This window comes from Phragmites australis, chromosome 1 (assembly GCF_958298935.1).
Source record: "Phragmites australis chromosome 1, lpPhrAust1.1, whole genome shotgun sequence".
Classification (NCBI taxonomy): domain Eukaryota; kingdom Viridiplantae; phylum Streptophyta; class Magnoliopsida; order Poales; family Poaceae; genus Phragmites; species Phragmites australis.
Window position 1 is genome coordinate 55,778,132 of NC_084921.1, and position 19,992 is coordinate 55,798,123.

Sequence of the window (19,992 nt, forward strand, 5' to 3'; positions counted from 1 at the left end):
TTTTTGTCAAGTTTGATGAAAGTTTAATAATAGATTAAATGTTTGAGATGAATATGTCCGTTTGCTTATATTCCCCTTTCCGTCCTGTGATCTGTTGGCTCTTAGGTATACAAAGTCGATGATTACGTTTGAATTTCTATAACAATGAACGATCAGATATATCGTTTAATGTAGAGGTCGGGATACCTTCATTTACCTAATGAAATAAACTCATTTATCTAAAAAAGAAAAGAAAAAGAGAAAAATAAAGGCAGGAGGAAGCCTTCTCCCTCGTGCAGCAAAGAAGGCTCGCGAGAGAAGCAGCTGCAGCCCGCAGCACACCAGCAGCCGAGCTCTCGCCATCGCCCTCGGCTCGGCTCTCCCATCTCCGCCTTTGCCTCCTCCCACTCCACCACCGCTTCAGATTTCAGAGACGAGAGCAAACTCGAGGCGACACCGCCGCTCGACGCGGCCTCCTGCCTGCTTCCTCCCCGACTCCAGGCCCCTCCACCGACCGCACGCGCGCCTACAGGCTGAAGCGGAGCACGCCGCCTCGAAAGAATCCTTCTCCTGCAGCCAGCCAGTCGTCTTCCAGGCTGCCGCGGAGCGGAGATCCGCCCGGAGTTGGGACGGGTTCCTTCTTTTGTTGGTAAGGGAGCCCTAGCTTGCTTGGATGGATTGTTCTAGGACCGAGTCTTGTCCCGCGGGATCTTTCCTTTGCCGCGCGACCATCAAATCCGAATCTTTCTTGCTGAGATTGATGGATACTCCAATCCTTCTGGATTGTCGCGGATTCATTTGCTGTGCCTGTGCGGAGGGGTGCTAGCTAGGGAGGGGCAAGCTCGTTTTCCCAAGATTTGAGGGTTCAGTTGAAATGAGCCCCCTTGACATGCTCAGTCTGATCCCCGCAATGCGTGCCGGTCCCAACCAGACCGAGACCAGCAGCATATATTTTCAATAGATGGCCAGTGCTTGGACAAATAACTACATTGCGTCGCTTCACATGACTATACATATGACAATCATCACAAATAACTATATTGTAATGCCTGCAGCGTGTAATTCTAGTCTCGCAGCTACATCTGGTGCTGTGAACCTCTTAGTTCATTTCTAAATCCCGCTCTCTTGGGACACCACTTTACCCATATCCCGAGCGTGTTTGGTTCTTAATGTGAAGCAATATCTCTGTTTACCATCAAGTAACCTCCTTTATTGGTGCCTCAACTTCATAGGTAGGTTGTTGATGTTTTGTTCGTATAGCCGTTCTCACAGTCACAACCCCCAAAATTTATCCACGTCTCTTTCTTTCCTACAATTTAGTTTAACTTGCATTTACCTTACCATATAAATTGATGTGCTCCATTGTTGTTATATATTTGCAGGTTCTTCATTATTTAATCAGCTCTATTGGCATCGTCATCTGTCCATATGTATTGCTACTGTTATTAAAACCCCATAGTTACTTGGAGACCAGATGCGACAAATATGCACACCAAAGGGGTTTCTTCAGATGCCATCAGAGTTAGCACCTCTAGTGCCCCTAGTACATCAAGTCATGGTTCTGCACAAGATGACTATGATTCTTCAGGCGAGGTGTACGTGTGGGGTGAAGTTATTTGTGACAACTCTGTAAGAACTGGTTCCGATGCAGTAATTAGGTCAACTGGGAAGACTGATTTTCTACTGCCTAAACCCTTGGAGTCCAAGTTAGTTCTTGATGTGTATCATGTGGATTGTGGGGTCAAGCATGCTGCTTTGGTCACAAAAAACGGGGAAGTATTTACATGGGGTGAAGAATCTGGAGGACGTCTTGGCCATGGATCTAGAGAAGACTCTGTTCACCCTCGTCTAGTCGAGTTGTTAGCAATTTGTAATGTGGATATCGTTGCTTGTGGGGAGTTCCATACCTGTGCGGTGACAACAGCTGGGGAACTGTATACCTGGGGGGATGGGACACATAATATTGGACTTCTAGGCAATGGTACTGATGTAAGCCACTGGATTCCTAAAAGAATTTCAGGAGCACTGGAGGGTCTTCAGGTTGCTTATGTTTCTTGTGGGACCTGGCATACAGCCTTGATTACATCAAGAGGCCAGCTGTTTACCTTTGGTGATGGTACATTTGGAGTTTTAGGCCATGGAAACCACGAAAGCATTTCATGTCCAAGGGAAGTAGAGTCTTTATCGGGGTTGAAAACAATTGCTGTTGCATGTGGTGTATGGCACACTGCAGCTGTTGTTGAAGTTATAGTGACCCAGTCGAGTTCAAGTATATCTTCTGGGAAGCTCTTCACATGGGGAGATGGCGACAAGCATCGACTTGGTCATGGTGACAAGGAACCAAGACTTAAGCCTACGTGTGTGGCCTCACTTATCGACTATGATTTTCACAGGATAGCATGTGGTCATAGTCTTACTGTAGGCCTGACAACATCTGGACAAGTTCTGAGCATGGGTAATACTGTTTATGGTCAACTTGGAAATCCCCGTTCAGATGGTAAACTTCCATGCTTAGTTGAAGATATCATGGGTGAATATGTTGTGCAAGTTGCGTGTGGTTCCTACCATGTTGCAGTTTTGACAAATAAGAGTGAGGTTTTTACATGGGGAAAAGGTGCCAATGGAAGATTGGGCCATGGAGATATAGAGGATAGGAAAATACCTACACTGGTCGAGGCATTGAGAGACAGAGCTGTTAGGCACATAGCCTGCGGTTCAAACTTCACCGCAGCTATATGCCAGCATAAATGGGTGTCAGGAGCCGAGCAGTCACAGTGTGCCTCATGTCGGCAACCATTTGGATTCACCCGAAAGAGGCATAATTGCCATAATTGTGGACTTGTCCATTGTAATGCATGCACCTCGCGGAAGGCTCCGAGAGCAGCATTGGCTCCTAATCCTGCGAAACCTTACCGTGTTTGTGATTCGTGTTTCATGAAATTGAACAGTGCCGTATACTCCAGTGCAATTAATAAGAGGAAAGAGGCTGTGCCTCGCCACTCTGGTGAAAGCAACCCTGATGCTAAATTAGCTAAAGCAATCGTACCTAGCAATATGGATATGATTAGAAGTTTGGATAGCAAGGCAGCAAAGCAAGGGAAGAAAACCGATGCGCTGTCATTTCTTCGGACTCCTCAAATGAGTTCACTTCTTCAGCTGAGGGATATTGCTTTATCTGGTGGTGTTGATCTGAATAAATCAGTTCCAAGAGCAGTTCGTACATCAGCAGTTCGATCATTAAACTCTTCTAGGGCTGTTTCCCCTTTCTCTCGCAGGCCTAGTCCACCACGTTCTACCACACCAGTCCCAACAACTCATGGACTTTCTATTGCTAAAAATGCTGCTGATAGTCTTACAAAAACTAATGAGATGTTAGCGCAAGAGGTTGAAAGACTCCGCGCACAGGTATTTAGTTTGATTTATGTGCAAGCACATAGCTTTGGTATTTATTATGTGGCCAAGGAACTAATTTTTTTGCAACCTCTTTAGGTTGATAATCTGAGGCACCGCTGTGAGCGTCAAGAACTTGAGTTGCAGAAATCAGCCAAGAAAGTACAAGAAGCCATGGCACTGGTTGCAGAGGAATCTGCAAAGTCCAAAGCTGCTAAGGAAGTCATAAAGTCCCTTACAGCACAGGTAATATACTAATATTGGTTGACGTAGCGCTCTTATTTCTTCCCAGAAACCACAAATCAGTACTGCTGCATTCCTTGGTATTCCCTGCAAATGAAAAATCATTGGCTGTTAAGAAGGCCAAGATATCCACATGCTAATGGTCATTTGGTGGAGGTTTGCTTGTTTCCAATTTCAAGAAAAATAATGGCTTAATGCCATCAAATTGCACAATTGCAAATAGTATAATATTTAGATACTCGTGTTCTTAATACTATATATGTATCTACTAACACTCATTTAAGCTTTAAAAATGATCTATTAACTTATCTGAAAGAAACTTTTGTATTTGGCACCTAGCCCGTCAAAATATTGATTTGAGCTTTCTTTATTTCAGCAAAGTGCCAACTTTCTTTGGTTGTTCAACTGAGATTGCTTTCTCTGATGATTTTGCATGTTTCTTTTGGTTTTGCTTGTGTAGCTCAAGGATATGGCTGAAAGACTACCTCCAGATCAGGGAGCGTATGATGGCAGTGAAGCAAATCCATCGCAAGTTCCAAACGGCATTGAGATGCATGCTTCTATATACGCTAGCATGAATGGCATTCACCAACCACGAAATGAGTCTATCAGTGCCTTAAGCACACCTAGCCTGAACACGGGAAGGTTGTTGCACCCAAATGGGATCTCGAGTCAACATAAATCACCAGGAAATACTAGTGAAAATAGTGAAGTGAATTCTCACAGCCATAGGGTTTCAGGTCCTCATGATGCTGAAAATTCGAATAGAAGAGCACATTGCAGTAGTGATGAGATGCTCAATGTAAGCAGTAGAGCAGATGATAGTAGCAGCAAGGATGCTAGGTCCCTTTTAAATGGTGAGGATGGTTACAAATCACGAAGCGTGATATCATTGTCCGGCAACCAAGTTCAGGCTGAGTGGATTGAACAGTATGAACCAGGTGTATATATAACACTGACAACACTTCATGATGGGACCCGAGATCTAAAGCGCGTACGCTTCAGGTAAATTGGATGTTCTCTGTCTTCTTTCTTAAGTACTGTCATGTTCATTTCATTTACTAACCAATGGCCTGTTGTGGCTATTTCTTTTGTTTATTTCATTTATAATTAGACACATTACTGCTTGGCTAAATAGTAAAATAGTTATTTTTTTTGCAAAACACTTCATGAGGCTGACATTCCAGAATAGCTGGCATGTGGAGCTGCATATTGCACCCTTGCTGGCATAGAGCATAGTGGCATATTCTAGATTACAAAACAGAAGTCTGTGTTTTCCGTACTTTAACATTCTAATCAGCATTTCTGCTCAAAACTTTTGTGCAATGCAATCTAATCAATTGTTTCTTACCCTCATTATTGTAACCCTGCTCTATCAAGTGGCACAAACTTTAAGAAGCATGAGATGCTTGTTTGTTTATGTGCTATCATTTTCTAATTTGCCTTTGGCATGCCTCTTGTCTTCAATTTTGTATCCAGTCGAAGGCGGTTTGGTGAGCATCAAGCAGAGCACTGGTGGAATGAGAACCGCGACAAGGTATACGAGAAGTACAACGTAAGGAGTTCCGAACGGGTCTCGTCAGCGTCATCAACCAGGTCAGCTCGATGACCTGCTTGCTGCCTGGCGGCCGTCCAGCGCAGGGAACATGAAATTGAGGCTCGTTTTTTGCCCATGTATGTCGATAATTCTTATTGCTATTGTTTTGAAATCGAGTCGTCATCGATTGAAGGGTGTGTAGCCATGCCCAGATGTAATGTACATAGAGCTGTGAAACGCCGAGACAGGTAGTCTGGAACAACAGGAGTGTTAAAAGAGAGGCCGGCCCTCTTCCCCCTGGATGTAGCCAATGCAGCTGCGATTTTGTTTCTCCAATCATCATCATCATGTCGCATTTTCACCATTGCAGATGTACATGCCCATGAGATTCTGTGCTCGTTGGTGTAAGAGAAGCATGCAGGCGCCACAACCACAGCGCTGCGCCTGGACGCCGCCGCCGCCGGACGCGGCCTGGGCTCTTCTGGCGCGTCGCGTGCGTCTCCACGTCCACCAAAAGGCAAAAACCGCGCACCAAATCCCATCCCCTCCTCTGCTCGCCGAGACCAAGAGATGCCGCCGCCGTCCAGCGCCAAGCCCCGCCTTGCGCTCCCCGCCATGACCCGATCCCAATCGCAAGAAGACGTGGACTTGCCGTCCCTCACGTCCCTGCTCCTCCACTACCCCGCCGCTTCCTCCGCTGCCGTCTTCTCCTCCTCCTCCCTCTCCATCCCCGCCGCACCCAAACCCAAGCACAATCCCGCAACCACCACGGTCCCCACCCCGCTCGCCCGCGCCGCCATCGGGGCCTGCGCAGGCGCCGCCGCGGGGGCCTTCACCTACGCCGCGCTGCTCCCCATCGACGCCGTCAAGACCCGCCTCCAGGCCGCCGCCGCGCCCTCGGCCACCTCCTGGCAGGTCTTCCTCGACATCCTCCGCGCCGACGGGCCGCTCGGCCTCTACCGCGGCCTATCCGCCGTCATCCTCGGCTCAGCGTCCTCCTCCGCCGTCTACTTCGGCACCTGCGAGCTCGCCAAGTCGCTCCTCCGCCCCCACCTCCCGCCATTCCTCGTGCCCCCGCTCGCAGGCGCCAGCGGCAACGTCTCCTCCTCCGCCATCATGGTTCCCAAGGAGCTCATCACCCAGCGCCTCCAGTCCGGCGCCGCAAAAGGACGCTCCTGGCAGGTGCTCCTGCAGATCCTCCAGACCGACGGCTTCTTCGGCCTCTACGCCGGCTATGCCGCCACACTCCTCCGCAACCTCCCCGCCGGGGTGCTGAGCTACTCCTCATTCGAGTACCTTAAGGCCTTCACTCTGAAGAAGCACAACAAGGAGGGCCTGACCCCCGGGGAGAGCGTGCTCTGCGGCGCTCTTGCGGGGGCGATATCAGCTGCGCTCACCACCCCGCTTGACGTGGTGAAGACGCGGCTGATGACCAGGGTGGGCACGGAGGGGAGCCCCACGGTGCTGGGGACGATGAGGGAGGTCGTTGCGGAGGAGGGGCTCATGGGCCTGTCCCGTGGCATTGGCCCCAGGGTGCTGCACAGCGCGTGCTTTGCTGCGCTAGGGTACTGTGCCTTCGAGACTGCAAGGTTTGCCATTCTGCAGTGGTACCTTGAAGGCTGCGAAAGGAAGGCTGCAGTAGAGATGAAGCCCGGAGCTGCTGCTGCTTGAGTCTGTGTGCTTTCCTTGATTGAAGGTAATCTTTGCTGGTTCTCATTGATGTCCTGCTAGTGTTGGGAGTGTGTTTTTTTGCTTTAGCTAACTAGGTATGCTACCTTGCAGTTTATGTACCTGCTAAATGTTTCGGCTTTGGCATCATTAAAAGTTCATTACAGAGTTGAATGATAATAAGACCTAAATTATAAAATCAAGCAATTGACCATTTGGTTATTCTATCACTCCTAGATGTTTGTACCTTCCAGCTGACGGGAAATAGATTATGTTCATTCAGTAGCTCTTTTATCTCTCCTAGATGATTTTACTGTCTTGAAATTCAGAATAATATGATTGAATATGAAACTGTAATCTAATTGTTAATTCTATGTATGATAAGTTGACCATCAACCTATTATGAGACTATGACTACACTAGCATAACCTATATGATCTTGAGTGCACTGGTTTAGGTGCATGGACTATGTCCCTAAATGAGCGTGGACTCAATGTTATAGTTCGTGGTCTATATGAGTAGGGATCTTATACTTTAGTGTTTACCATTATCATCAGTCATAAGACAACTGAAAACTTTCAAAAGTCTAGGCATACATATATTTTTGTTTGCTACTGTTCAGAAATAAGATCACAGTTACAAAAGTTTCAAGAACATTAAAGTTAGTGGACATCAAAGGCAACATTGTAGCAGGAATTGGGTGCAGCTCACTCCAGGGGCTTAGAATATGGCACTACTGCAAGCAAGCACCACTGGGGCAAATCAGCAGGCTATGGTTCATCATTTGAAGTACTTTCTGCAAAACGAATCTGCAGCACCTGGGTAGCGAATCCTGATGAAGTTTTCTAGGCACTTCTTGTAGGAGAAATCTGAACATATTCCATCTGAGGATGCAACGTACAGGCACCTGCTGCTATGGTAAAGTTGGTGCTTAGCAACCTGCAAGCAGGGAAACAGTTAATCAGAATATTCCCTAGTTTTTCTGATGCAATGATGAGCTGCTTAGTGCTTACCATAATGTAATTGCCCTGACCAGCTATCTTCTTTTCCTTCTCTGGGTGGTACATGAGAATATTTCTGACGATGAACGTCTCATCTTCTGGAGAAAGCTTAATGCCATCCCTGCGAAGTATTGAACGAGATGGACTACGAATAAGGGATACATTATTATAGATATAGAAGGAGACACCTGGTGTCTACAGGGAAAAAGAACATTTTTTCGGTTGTTACAATTACTTGGATGTTGTGATGTTCAAATGAAACCTATCATGCTCATCTTATCTTTCCAAATACTACTTGAAGAATCCTAGCTAGTTGTCAGCACTTGTGAACCTGTTTGTTTTTTCAAGTTGCATTAGGCCAGGAACTGTACCTTGATTCACGGATGATCCTCTTTACATTCTTCATGATTGGTTCGACTTGCACATATATCTGCTGCTCCATTGGTGTGAAATTATAACTCCCTCCTTGTCTGGCACTGCTGTTTTTCTGGGCTTTCCAGTTCCTGCTGTTACTGCCTCCACGGCGTGATCCCTCTGATTTCCACACGGCTCTACCGCCACCTTGACCAGAAGTACTAATCCTCCTGTTCCATCCACCTGAGCTAGATGATTCTGCAATGCCAAAGTTCTGTGCATCCGCAACATTTTCTCTACACCCACTTGGCTTATCTTCTTGCTGTGTTGCAGTTGAACCCCAGCTACGCTTTCGTTGCTTTCTCTCAAACACTAGTCCGGTAAACCGTCTCTTGCTCCATCCACTGGTACTAGTTGATCCAGCGAAACCAGAATGCGGAGGACCCCTGGCATTTCCCTCGCTCCAACTTGGCTTATCATTTTTCCAGTTTGCAACCGAGTTCCAGTTACTCTTAGTTTGCATTCCTTGATGTTCCTGTGTGGTGCTGTGCATTCCAGGCCTCCTACCCTTGAAACCACGCCGCCGGGAGTCAGCTTTTGGCCTGTCTGTCCAGGGGATCAGACTGTTTCCTCCCAACCATACCACTTCTTCCTCTTGAACTTCATCCTCTGGAAGGTGGTCAACGTCATACAAGCATGAACTATGGGGAGTAACTGCCTTGTGTTCAGTAGCTCCTATTGTTCCTACTGTTGCAATGAAGTCGTATAAACCATAGCCTTCGAGTATTTCGTTGCTTGCTGACTGCGAGAGGCCAAAATAAGTTCAGAAATCAGAATAGATGGGAAATAGATGATTTTGTGCTGTGCGGATAAGGGAGTGACATAGACAAGTGGAATGGTCAAAGTACCTGGTTCTCATTGTTCCAGTGGATTTTGAAAGCTGAGCCGGTCCCAATTGCTGCATGATTGCCCCAAGAGCAGGTTGAGACAACACTGTCCAGCTGATCGGAGTAGATCTTCTCTGCACTCCTCTGAAAGCATTGCATTGGTCTCTGCAGCATGTTTCGTCATATTTGTATTATGGTTGGCAGCAGGCACTGGTGCACCAAAATGGGGAACTCAAAGAAATGGACGTCACTTACATATAGTGTAGCTTCTGTAAATGGTGCCTGAACCTTCAGGGATTGGAATGTGGCCTTGTAACCCAAGCTATTGAAGGCATGCAAGCTACCTGTGAAGGTCATGCTGCTTGCAACAGTGTTTAGGTGCTCTTTGAGAACTGATTTTGTAACCATTCCAACGGCCTTGGAAAGGTGCTGAAAGTATGATGCAAAAAAGGAGCAGAAGATGAGAAACATTTCAATATAGGCTATGATTGATCTGAATTAATCAGAAAGGAGAAAGAAAAACATTGACCTGCGTGACTCGATTAAAGGCGCAGGAAATGCCAAACACTTGTTCAACTGCTTGGATACTGTAGGGCATAGATCTGGCAGTGTCAATCAGATCCATGACAGGGATACACGCATCCATTGCTACTCCCCAGGCCCCACCATTCTCTGCAGCTGCGGCCTTTTCCACTGTGATTTCTAGTGCCAGTTCTCCCTTGTGCTCTGCACTGGAATTCTGGACCCAACATGGTAATTCTGGTTCAAGTTCAACCCATATTATCTTAGTCTTTTGGACTCGAGGATCACCTATAAGATGATGCGAGAATGGCTCTTAAGTAAGCAGAACTTCATAAGCTATAGTGTCAGCATAATTATCAGGGATTTCCATATGCCTGATATGTCAATGTGAATTCTTCTTTTACCTTTTATTATCGTCTCCAAGAGTATAGGAAAAATGGTATTGATCATCAGATGGACAACAGTAGATTCATGTAGTCCTGTGGCAATGCTTGCATCTAGGAAAAACTGCAAGCAGGAAACTTGCAAGGCTTTCTCATCACCTGGATCCTCGTCACACAAACATTCACTTCAAAGAAGAAATATCAGGTTAAGAAGTTACTCCAAAAGTAGGAAGTAGGAACTAGAACTAGACAATTTATGAGGTAACTATTATATTAATACAGGTTTTAACTATAGTCTGAACCATAGCATATATTAGCCTTGCACTAAACAAAGAACTCAAATATCAGTGGATCTGAACAGTAAATGCAATATCCAAATACTCATTCAGAAGGAATGGAAAATCAAGACCCTATACTATTTCAACGTTAAAGCTATGGAGGGGTGAATCACCTTAAAATTATATTACTCCTCGTCATAATTTGCATCATCTTCCCCCTTTTCTTTACTTGTTTAACAATAGCTTCCTGGCATGTTTGAATAATACTCCCCATAGTTACCTCCATTTGATTTAGTGTCTCCTGCGAGAGCAATAAAAAATTATGATCAGTGGTAATGCTGAACAACAGATGTATATATTTTTCAGAAGTAGAATGATGTACCTTATCGAGGTGAATATAACCAACCAGGCAATGTGCTGCTTGAGTTGTTTCCTGCTGATACCTAAAATAAGACAGGTTCTGAGATGAGGACAACATGCAATGATAACAGAACTGAGTGCTATTGTTATAACTTCACTGAAAAACTGATCAAAGTTGAATAAGATGCCGGTTTAAAGCATTTCAAGCACTTAATAGTTTTCAACTGTTCTTTAGGCTTTTGAATCACATGTCACAAATAATATCAATGCACATCTGGGCCAAGCGTGTTGTTTTAATTCAAATAGACTAATTGGATTCAACTTGACACATTACATTACAGTAACAGAAAGGATTAGGAAGTGCGAACAGTGCATACTTGATGGAGACCTCAGTGGCACAATCCTTTACTTTGATCCTCTTTAAGCAGGATTGCACTGCATTGATTACACCAGAGTATTTGTTCAGGTACAAAATTACCTTTCGGTCATTTATATCAGTTTTTGAGTTAGCTTTCGTAAGAAGTACTTCCTGTAAAAGTAACAAATAGAAGTCAATATTACACTCTACATATGAATCTTTACTTGGAAAGGAGTTGATCAAGTGAGCATCTCACCTTCATTGAGTCCCACGAGGCCATGTTGTTCTGATTTGGATCTAGCACTGCCTTGTATGCAGCATTTGCAACTGCAGTGGCTGCCAAGATACCAACTGCATCTCCTGGTGTCATATAACTTGATACATTCTTCGAGTCAAATTGTACAATTGAATTGCTGTATGACGTTCTTATGGTTCCATCATAGCATACTACAACATCTCGGAGTATCGCCATCATGTTCTTGAACAGACCGCCAGGTTCCACTAGCCCTTTAGAGGTGCGTATTATCTTTTCCCTTGCCTCTATCGAATGGAGCAGTTCCTCGTATGGGTTTAATCCACTGTAAAATGAACTCTTGACAACACCCTTTGCCTCTAAAGGATCGTAACATTTGGTGCTCCCGCGACACTTGTTCAGAAACTCGTAGCAATCCTCCACTAAGTTGCTAGAGTATAGCCTTCCAGTATATTGCAGTTGACGTCCCAAGAAACCAAGCTGCTCAACTAATTTCTTCAGGGACAAATCGCTTTTAGGATCAACCAACAGACCAAGGGCAGAAAAATGAGCAATGAAGTCCACAACTAATGCTCTGAACTTGTTGAGCTCAACTGAACTATTTTGAATTTCCTTCAGCATTGCACTCGGGCCATTGAAATCACTCAAGCTTATGCTGAAACCATCCATAAACAATGATTCCATTAGTAGGGGCTGCAGAAGATTCAGAAGCTTTATGGCCTCCCTTGGACTCTTGTCTGAAAGGGTTGATGAGACGATGGCCGTAACTAGGGCTTTGATGGATTCTTTGTTTGGATGGTTTGGTAATTCTGCTAGTGCATCCGTAGTCTGCAGAATCTGAGGAATAGTCCAATAATGATCACCAGGCGGGATTATCGCTGACGAGAACATGGCAATCTGGCTTGCCTCCTTTCTAGAATACCTTCTGTCAGACATCGTCTTCAGTGCTAGCAAGCAATCGTTCTTGAACTGAAAGTTCAGCTTCGCATTATGGGAGCTCACCAGCTGATTCTCCACAGTGAAGAGCTCTGTGGCTTCAACCCTTGCTGAAACTGACCTTGGGAAGAAAATGTGAACACAGTCACCATCGAAATCTGCTCCAAGTGGGCCACAGATGAGCGGGTTGATCTTTATGGTGTGATCATCATGGACATGGACATAGACGGCTTGAACCGAGTGCATGTCAGTGCTTGGTGGCCTATTGAGGAAGACCAGATCCCCATCAAGGACTCTACGGTTTACAGTTTCACCAACCCTCAGCATGGTGCGTCTCTTATTTGCTTCCCCCACATCCAAGGCGTATGTGTTGGAATTGACATCTCTGTACGTCACGCATAGTCCTTTATCCATCATGTCTTGCAGTCTAGCAATGTTGTAGTCTGTGACATGTTCTTCTACTGACATTCTTCTTGCTATTTCATCAGGCACCCCTACTATATCAAGACCAATGTATGGGTCACCAGTGATCACTGCACGGCACGAGAAGCTTGAACTCTTACTGATGAAGAGTGTCTTCATCTTTTGCTGCCACTGTTTTGGTGCAGGCTGTCTTGTAAAGGTGACATGCTGGGAATCCTTCGAAAGACATATGGCAATGACACATTATGACGCTGCAGTTATGACCAAGAACATAATTTAAACTTATTTTACAGATTTTTAGGTACCTGTGCTGTTCCTCTCATATTGATGTAATCGGCAACAGCTACCTGAAGACTCTCTTCCCCTATCTCACGTGTTTGGAAGTTTGGGTGGCCAATAATTGAGCTATTGATCTGTTCTATCTTACGTAGGACTTTCCGTAACAAGCTTTTTGATGTGTCCTAAATCAGAAAGGAATTGTCAGGATAATTATGCATTCAAAAGGGGGAAGAAAGGAGGTTTCTTATGCAACCAGGTAGTGTTTTATCACGAGGCACTTACAGGAGGGCACATGGCTATGTTGTCATCTAATACATTTGATATGTGCAGGCAATTTGGTGGAACACACATGTAATTCATGACAAATCCATCCTGAAGATTGTATCCCATAGCAGCAAGCTTTCTTCTTGTTTCTTGGGAGATCTTCTGCATTATGTTCTGAACCTAAGAAACAGAAGAACCAGACGTGAGTCCCTCTAATACCTACATCTGAAAGGTTTCAGGAATATAGATATTCTCCTGAATTGTTGAGCTATATATCCTTGCAACAATTTCTGGCGCAAAATTTGTGCAAGCTTTGAAACTTTAGTTTATGCCCTATTATCTTACAAGGGGGCTTTGTAACAGGAGCAACAAGTGTCTGGTAGTACCTCTTTTGGGAGTAAAGGACGGCTGTGAGTGTTACGCCTTGTGCAGAAGCCAAACTGATCAAGGAAGCTCCAAAATCCATCCCCGACTTCTTCCTGTAATGATGCTCTCAGTTCCAAGCTACGAGCGCCATTTGATTTCTTGACTTCTGCAACACATAGCGGTGGGAGATCCTGGACCAAAAGGAATTCAAGACTTGTAAGAACAAGGAGGTATGAAATGGTGAGCATTTGCAGATTACCTGACAATATGAGCATGAAGTGAATTTGCTTTCCTTCCCAGCACCCTTGCGTTTGAGCTGCAAAGTACAGAAACATTTGTCAATGAACGCGGACATTACATTACTAACAGAAATGTTAAATTGTGCATATTTTTTTGTTGGCCTGTACCTTGCCGTTCTTGAGCCGGAGGCAGCTGAGACAGATCTTGTTGAGTATCTTCCCCAGCTCGGTGATATGGCTCGGGTGGTAAATGGGCACCGGCAGCTCGATGAAACCGAAATGACCTTGAGACGAGTCATCAGAGAGACGAAATTTATCAGAAGAGAACACAAATATTCGACGCAAAACGAGCAGAAACTCTGAAACACTTGAAGAAGAAGAAGAAGAAGGTTGAAGCAATGAACACGTACGTAGAGATGGACAGACCTTCGCATTTGTCGATCTGGGTGGCGCCGCAGGAGTCGCAGCTGCCGACCTGCAGAGGCAGCCCGAGCGACGGATTGTCCTGGAGCTGGCTGCCGTGCGTGATCGGGAAGGGTTTCTCTAACGCGTTCACTGGCTGCGCCTTCAGCTGCCGGACACGTATTTTTCACCAGACAAAATTACGCAACGAAAACGGAATCAAGGCAACGCGTGAAGAGGACTGACTGAGAACAATGGAAGCTCACGATTTCGTCGTTGCTTGCGACGTTCAGCTTGACCCGTCGGATCGAGCCCTCCGGGATCATCAAGAGGCCAGCAGCAGCTGCCGGATCGCACTCCTCCATGTCTCTGTTCAAGAAACAAACTGATGCATGTTATATGACGTTGAACAAGATGCATCATGTGAGGATCTTAATTCCTTTCCAAAGAACAACCAACACGATGCAGGCATGCGAGAGTTTGGTTTCTCCATGATGGTTTAGCAATGGTTAAGGAATCAAAAGTTGCAATTTTTTATGCATTGAGTTGAATGTAGCGATCGATGCAAACAGCTACCAAAACCTGGGATAGAATGAAAGAGAGAGAAGCGACCAGATGCTAGCTAGCTTGTTTAGTTGAGTGGGAGGGAGAGTAAGAGCACTAACCAACCACAGAAGCTTTTAGTCTGAACTGAAGATGGAGAGGACTCCGCTTACTACACTATGCTTTTTCAAGTGTGAAGTTCAGTATGCTTTTAGTCTGAAGTCTCTCTCTCTCTCTCTCTCTCTCTCTCTCTCTCTCTCTCTCTCTCTCTCTCTCTCTCTCTCTCGTGAAGGAATGTGTTCGTACGAACGATACTAAAAGCATTTCCGGCCCATTTTAAGCACAACACAGTTATTTGACGAGGTTCGTACAGCACCGCCTAGCTAGGCCCATCTCCAATGCAATTTGGCAAGGCCGCAAGTCGTTTCATATCTCTGCAGAAGAAGAAGGCAACCTGGGTCTCGCCGCTACTGTATTTGGTGATCGCCGATCGGATCTGCCGGTAAGTGGTGGGTGCGTCAACTATCATATCGATTCATCTCCTTCCATCGTTTTTGCTGTCTGCCTTTGGTTCTCTCCGATGACGCTTGGTTTTACTTAGGGATTTCTGCCGGTAAGTAGTCCTCAGCTCGTACCTCCAAAGTGAAGGCCAAGCACAGGGCTCTTGAAGAGTACCTCCGTACCCTGTGCTGCCACCAAGGATTTATTGATCTGTAAAAATAAGATATTGCAGGAGGTATCGATTAATAGCTAAAAGTCACAATATGCTCTAGTACGTAGTACAAACATATATACCAGTCGAAGGTGGTCTCAATCTCAGGAATATCTTCATTGACATACCGAGAGAAGAGACGACCATGGACCCAGCGTACGCAATCGAATGGAAGAGGAGCGCATCGGACCACACGATTGCTTGATTGGGTGGTAGTACAATGTGTTTGTTCAAGTAGCGTTTGTTTAGATATCTTCTCAAAGAAACGCGCTCCCCAACCAAGATTATCAAGTTGGTGTTTCACTTGGTTTTTGGTTTAGTTTTATCAAGTTGGTTTTGGCGCTTACAGTAAAGCTTGTATTAGTCAAGGACCATCAACCGTGACATAATACCTGTATTAGCATCCCTTTGATTAGTGTGTCTATGATGGTTAATTTTACAATGTTGCTTTACTGTTTTATGACTCCACACTTTGCCATATTTTTTATTCTGTTTCAGCCTTGGAAAAGATGGTGACAACTAAGAGGGGTGGTGATCTCACAACAAGCTCGCATAAGAATGAAAGAGCTTGCAACGCTGGAGAAGGGACAAACGAATCATTGATCTCAGGTCTTCTGATTCTTCCTTTTTTTTTCTGCATATGCTTTTTTTACAGCTATATTTTAGCGCTCACAGTTGTGTTGCATGGCGTTTCTTTAACTAGGCAACTTACTTGGAGACTCTAATCAAGACGTCTTGACTAAGCTCAGTGATGAAGTTGCATCAGATTTGTCTAAAAGTGTTGTCTCACTTGCTTTGTCTAATGGTGATTATGCTGTTATACTCTTGGTTTTCCAAATATATATTTAAACATCGACAGTTATAAATGACTTAATTTACGATCTTGTGTAGGGGGTACAGTGTTATTTGCATGCTCGGGCATAGCTATACAACGCCAAGGGTACGTTACATGGTTCCTGACTTCAGCAAGTTTGGTTAGAGCTTTTAATGATGGAAAAAAAGTCCATGGTAGCATAAAGGTTGGTGCTTTACCAATTTTTGCTTGTTTACTTAAGATAATTGTGATCATTGTGTACTCCTTTCATGCTTTATCTAGATTGAAGTGCGCCATGAAGGCAGTGAAGTGTACAGGGGATTTTTGGCAGAATATAATTTAGATCACAACTTTGCTGCTGTCTACATCATGACCTTCCTTGATGTTCATGTCGTACTTCTCAAACGTGCAGAGGAAATTCTGCCCCATAGTAATGTAGTAGCTGTAGGGCGTGACATCTCTGGCAAAGTAATAACCAGAAGTGTGATACTGACTGGTGATTTAAGCGGATCTGAAGATAGCAAAGAGCTTATGCTGTCTACTTGTTACTCTGAGGTACACTTGCATTATGACACGAGCATTTTAGTCTGTTTCTGTTACTATATGTACTAAACTGTATCTAGCTAGGAGGCAATAGTAGTAAATGATCTTTTTTTTTTCCCTATGTAACTTTTGTTCCATATCACTTCATTTTGTTCAAATTTAACCCTTGTTTGTGTTAGGCTTGGGAAGGTGGGCCACTTTTTCATTTTGATGGGAACTTTGTTGGCATGAACGTTTCTTTGGTCATGGAAAGAACCGTTTTCCTACCGTGGAGAATATTTATCGAGCGGCTGGAGCTTGTTTGGACATCTCGGCAAAAGAAGAAATTTTTTCCAGATTTAAAATTTTTGAAGGCAGTCAGGTATGTATTTTCAATGTTTGCCCTTCATTGGTTCACCTATGCTTGCCTATCCCACTTCCCCTTCCCTACATGAGCTTATAACGTAACCCGTTTTGTATGTGGAACAAACAGTGGATCCTCCTCTGGAAATAACACTTCTGTTGCTTAACTTTTTTCGCATCTGTAGTTGCTTCGCGGTTTCCAGTGCTTACCCTTAATATAAACTTGTTTCTGTGCCACCTTTACTAGGATATTTGCTGTCCATTGGCATGTATCACAGTTACCCTGTACTAGCGTCATATTTTTTGTTTCAGTGTTGAAGCCTGTATGTTTGTCAAATTTAAAGGAAATGTGCACATGATAAGGGATTACAACGTTTCTGTATTCTGGTGATTTTTATGACATTTGCTCAAGTCTCTCTTGTTTACTTGAAATATAAATCCATACAACTTCAGATCCTTGTTTCTCTATCTTGTTCCTTGCCTATGATTCTACTCATGTAGGTTTTGGCACCGTGTTGCACATAACGTGCTGGTTTGACCCATTTTACTTTTGGGTTAGTAGTCATGTTGATGTTCTTCCACAGGCTTGGAGAAAGACCCACAGGTGACATATCTAACTGCCATCCAGAGGGTGACATTTCTAACTGCCATCCGGAGGGTGAGCACAGACTTATAACCACTAAACATTGTGATATTATGCAAATTGTCGTAATTTGGTATGATATCTATTTGTAAGATCCTCACAACTGGTGCGAGTTTAGCTTTTACATTTGTACTAAAAAATATCAACTAGTTTAGCCTTTTGCCCTTGTACTTTCATATTGTTAGTGCTAGTCAGTTAACAACTTAACATTGTCACACTACGTTCTTAGGTATGTTCAAACAGAATAATTTCTAATGTGAATTGTTGCTCAGGTTGTCATCATATTCTAATAATTTCTAATGAGTTTGGTTAATATTTTTGAAGAGCCCTTTGGTGACGTATTTGGTCAAGGTGTCTGGAGGGGACTCAGTAAACAAGTTTCTTCCAACATACAGCGCAATGTTGTTGCACTTGCTTCATTCAATGGTGATTTTACAGTAATGTGCTATTTACTATTTCATATTTGTTTCTGGTCATCACTTATTAATAGTCAAAATTATGGTATGCAGGAGAGACAAGGTTTTTTGCATGCACAGGCTTTTTTATTGAGTGGAATGGATCTACAACTATTCTGACATCAGCGAGCTTGGTTAGAAGTTCTGGTAATAATAACAAGATTGAAGAAAACTTGAGGGTTGGTGCTCCTAATTATTCTGTGATCACTGTTCTTTCAAGGTACTGCTTAGTTCTCACCGTATCATTTGCAGATTGAAGTGTATACAAATGGACGGCGTAGAGAAGGGACATTACAGCATTATAGTCTGCATTACAATGTTGCTCTAGTCAGTGTCAAGGATTACCGTCCTCTTCGTCCAGCAAATATTCAGCTTCAGTACTATATGTGTTCTGAATTAGCAGCTGTAGGGCGTTGCTTCAAATCAGGAACATTAATGGCTGCAAATGGGCTACTGGTTGACTGGACGGGCACACTTGATTGCAAGTTCCTTGTGCGTTCCTCATGTAAAATCTCCAAGGTACTCCTGTTGATTTTCGTTCCCTACTTTTTCACGGTGGAAGTAAATAGTTGCATCAGAATGAGTTAACTACCATATCTATTGGATTACAAATGACAACTTGTCCATGTCACCTTTGATAGGCTGGGATTGGAGGACCCCTTGTTGACTTTGACGGGAAAGTTATTGGCATGAACTTCTATGATAAAAAAATAGGAACCCCTTTCCTGTTATGGAAGACGATTCACAAAATTTTGGCACATTTTAAGGAAACGAAAAAAAGGTATGTCTAGATTTCCTTTTTTTGGGGGGTATTTAAGTGCTTGTCATGTGAAGTCTTGATGTTTCAAGGATCTTGTTGAAGCAGGTTCAGTCAAGCATAACCTTTCATTAAATCTATTCTTTGTTGTGTTTAACAGCACTGTTGCTGAGCCTGGCAATGATAGTGATCCATCTGGTGTGCCTTACTGGAAAATGGCTGGAGATCCAAGTGTTCGTCCAAACAGGTATTCTGATACGTCTCATTACTTCTAAGTTACAATAATGTTTGGCATATTTGTTGATCACATTACATTGAACTACAGGTGGCCTGTGTCCATGCCATATCGGCGTCGGCGTGACGATCTGAGTGAGGATGAATCTGAGCTCCCATCCGGCCTCGTCGGGAGATACACATATAGAAATGGAAAGAGATATTTATACAAAAGTCATCGCCCCCTTGCTCTACTCAGTTGATTTGCTCTCTCCGTGTCTTTGCTGGTGAACCTGTTTTGAGTTGCCTAGCACTCACGAAGTACCTGTGGCTACATTTGCTGTGCCCTTTGTTAAGTTGTCACAACGGTCTGTTGTCCGGTCCTGTCATATTGCATGTGCTGTGCTTCGTTTATTTTTCCGTCAGAGTTATCCAGTGTTTAGTTGTCAAACACAACCTGTGCTGTGCTTAGCTTACACTGTCGTACTCGCCATTCAGCTGTGATGGTCTTTCTCACTTGTGTTCGCTGTGCTTCATTTATTTGATTGTCGCAGTTATCCAGTGTTTTGGGGCGTCAATTTGGTAACAAGGTTCCATCATAACTTTACAACTAAAAAGCCGTGTATATCTATCTAGGATTGGAAGCCTATTTGGCAGGACGGAAAATGAATTTGGGCATGTTTGAATCCTTCGTTCAGCTGGCCTGGCCAAGCAAGGGAGACGAGCTGCTTGGTTCCTTGCCTGGCCATCCCCTGTCAAAACAGATGGATCAGAAGTCAGAAATCTATTTCTGAGAAAATAAATTAAAAATTGAGAAGCTAGTTGAGAATAGTTTTTTTTAGAATTGT

At 44.1% G+C, this 19,992-nt stretch overlaps 3 protein-coding genes across 8 annotated transcripts; 2 read left to right on the top strand and 1 right to left on the bottom strand.

Moving 5' to 3' along the window:
- The first annotated feature begins 231 nt into the window (after positions 1–231).
- Positions 232–11,453, top strand: LOC133929292 (PH, RCC1 and FYVE domains-containing protein 1-like). 5 transcript variants are annotated; one of them, XM_062376020.1, is made up of 6 exons: positions 232–628; positions 1,362–3,384; positions 3,469–3,615; positions 4,073–4,617; positions 5,092–5,167; positions 6,344–7,039. In XM_062376020.1, the coding sequence occupies exons 2-6, from the start codon at positions 1,465–1,467 to the stop codon at positions 6,818–6,820; spliced, it is 3,165 nt and encodes a 1,054-aa protein (XP_062232004.1). In that variant the 5' UTR covers positions 232–628; positions 1,362–1,464; the 3' UTR covers positions 6,821–7,039. The 5 variants fall into 5 exon arrangements, 4 of the variants coding, with proteins under 4 accessions (XP_062232004.1, XP_062231978.1, XP_062231985.1 ...); XM_062375994.1 differs by lacking the exon at positions 6,344–7,039 and adding an exon at positions 5,520–5,717 and having other exon boundaries at positions 234–628; positions 5,092–5,208; XM_062376001.1 differs by lacking the exons at positions 232–628; positions 6,344–7,039 and adding exons at positions 768–1,211; positions 5,520–5,717 and having other exon boundaries at positions 5,092–5,208.
- On the bottom strand, positions 7,410–14,125 carry LOC133886513 (DNA-directed RNA polymerase V subunit 1-like; the record flags this gene model as incomplete). The annotated part of the gene is made up of 16 exons (XM_062326196.1): positions 7,410–7,756; positions 7,831–7,939; positions 8,190–8,974; positions 9,081–9,224; positions 9,315–9,488; positions 9,589–9,869; positions 9,986–10,149; positions 10,416–10,543; positions 10,625–10,685; positions 10,980–11,131; positions 11,217–12,788; positions 12,878–13,033; positions 13,134–13,295; positions 13,502–13,672; positions 13,741–13,797; positions 13,889–14,125. Coding segments are annotated over 16 exons (4,512 nt in total), but the record flags the coding sequence as incomplete, so codon positions are not given.
- A 1,453-nt stretch (positions 14,126–15,578) lies between these two features.
- Positions 15,579–19,628, top strand: LOC133891149 (uncharacterized). 2 transcript variants are annotated; one of them, XM_062331874.1, is made up of 12 exons: positions 15,579–15,986; positions 16,081–16,182; positions 16,269–16,396; positions 16,474–16,746; positions 16,914–17,095; positions 17,661–17,734; positions 18,044–18,145; positions 18,229–18,353; positions 18,427–18,693; positions 18,816–18,955; positions 19,092–19,178; positions 19,257–19,628. In XM_062331874.1, exons 1-12 carry the CDS (start codon positions 15,887–15,889, stop codon positions 19,405–19,407), a joined length of 1,731 nt encoding a protein of 576 aa, XP_062187858.1. In that variant the 5' UTR covers positions 15,579–15,886; the 3' UTR covers positions 19,408–19,628. The 2 variants fall into 2 exon arrangements, with proteins under 2 accessions (XP_062187858.1, XP_062187863.1); XM_062331879.1 differs by lacking the exon at positions 16,081–16,182.
- The last annotated feature ends 364 nt before the right edge of the window (positions 19,629–19,992 follow it).

Excerpts from the sequence above, each read along its gene's own strand:
- LOC133891149 (XM_062331874.1), top strand. The coding sequence starts at position 15,887 with ATGGTGACAACTAAGAGGGGTGGTGATCTCACAACAAGCTCGCATAAG. Across the intron at positions 17,096-17,660 it reads AAATTTTTGAAGGCAGTCAG|GCTTGGAGAAAGACCCACAG; the intron begins GTATGTATTTTC and ends GTTCTTCCACAG. Across the intron at positions 17,735-18,043 it reads TTCTAACTGCCATCCGGAGG|AGCCCTTTGGTGACGTATTT; the intron begins GTGAGCACAGAC and ends ATATTTTTGAAG.
- LOC133929292 (XM_062376020.1), top strand. The coding sequence starts at position 1,465 with ATGCACACCAAAGGGGTTTCTTCAGATGCCATCAGAGTTAGCACCTCT. Across the intron at positions 3,616-4,072 it reads TAAAGTCCCTTACAGCACAG|CTCAAGGATATGGCTGAAAG; the intron begins GTAATATACTAA and ends TTGCTTGTGTAG. Across the intron at positions 4,618-5,091 it reads CTAAAGCGCGTACGCTTCAG|TCGAAGGCGGTTTGGTGAGC; the intron begins GTAAATTGGATG and ends TTTTGTATCCAG.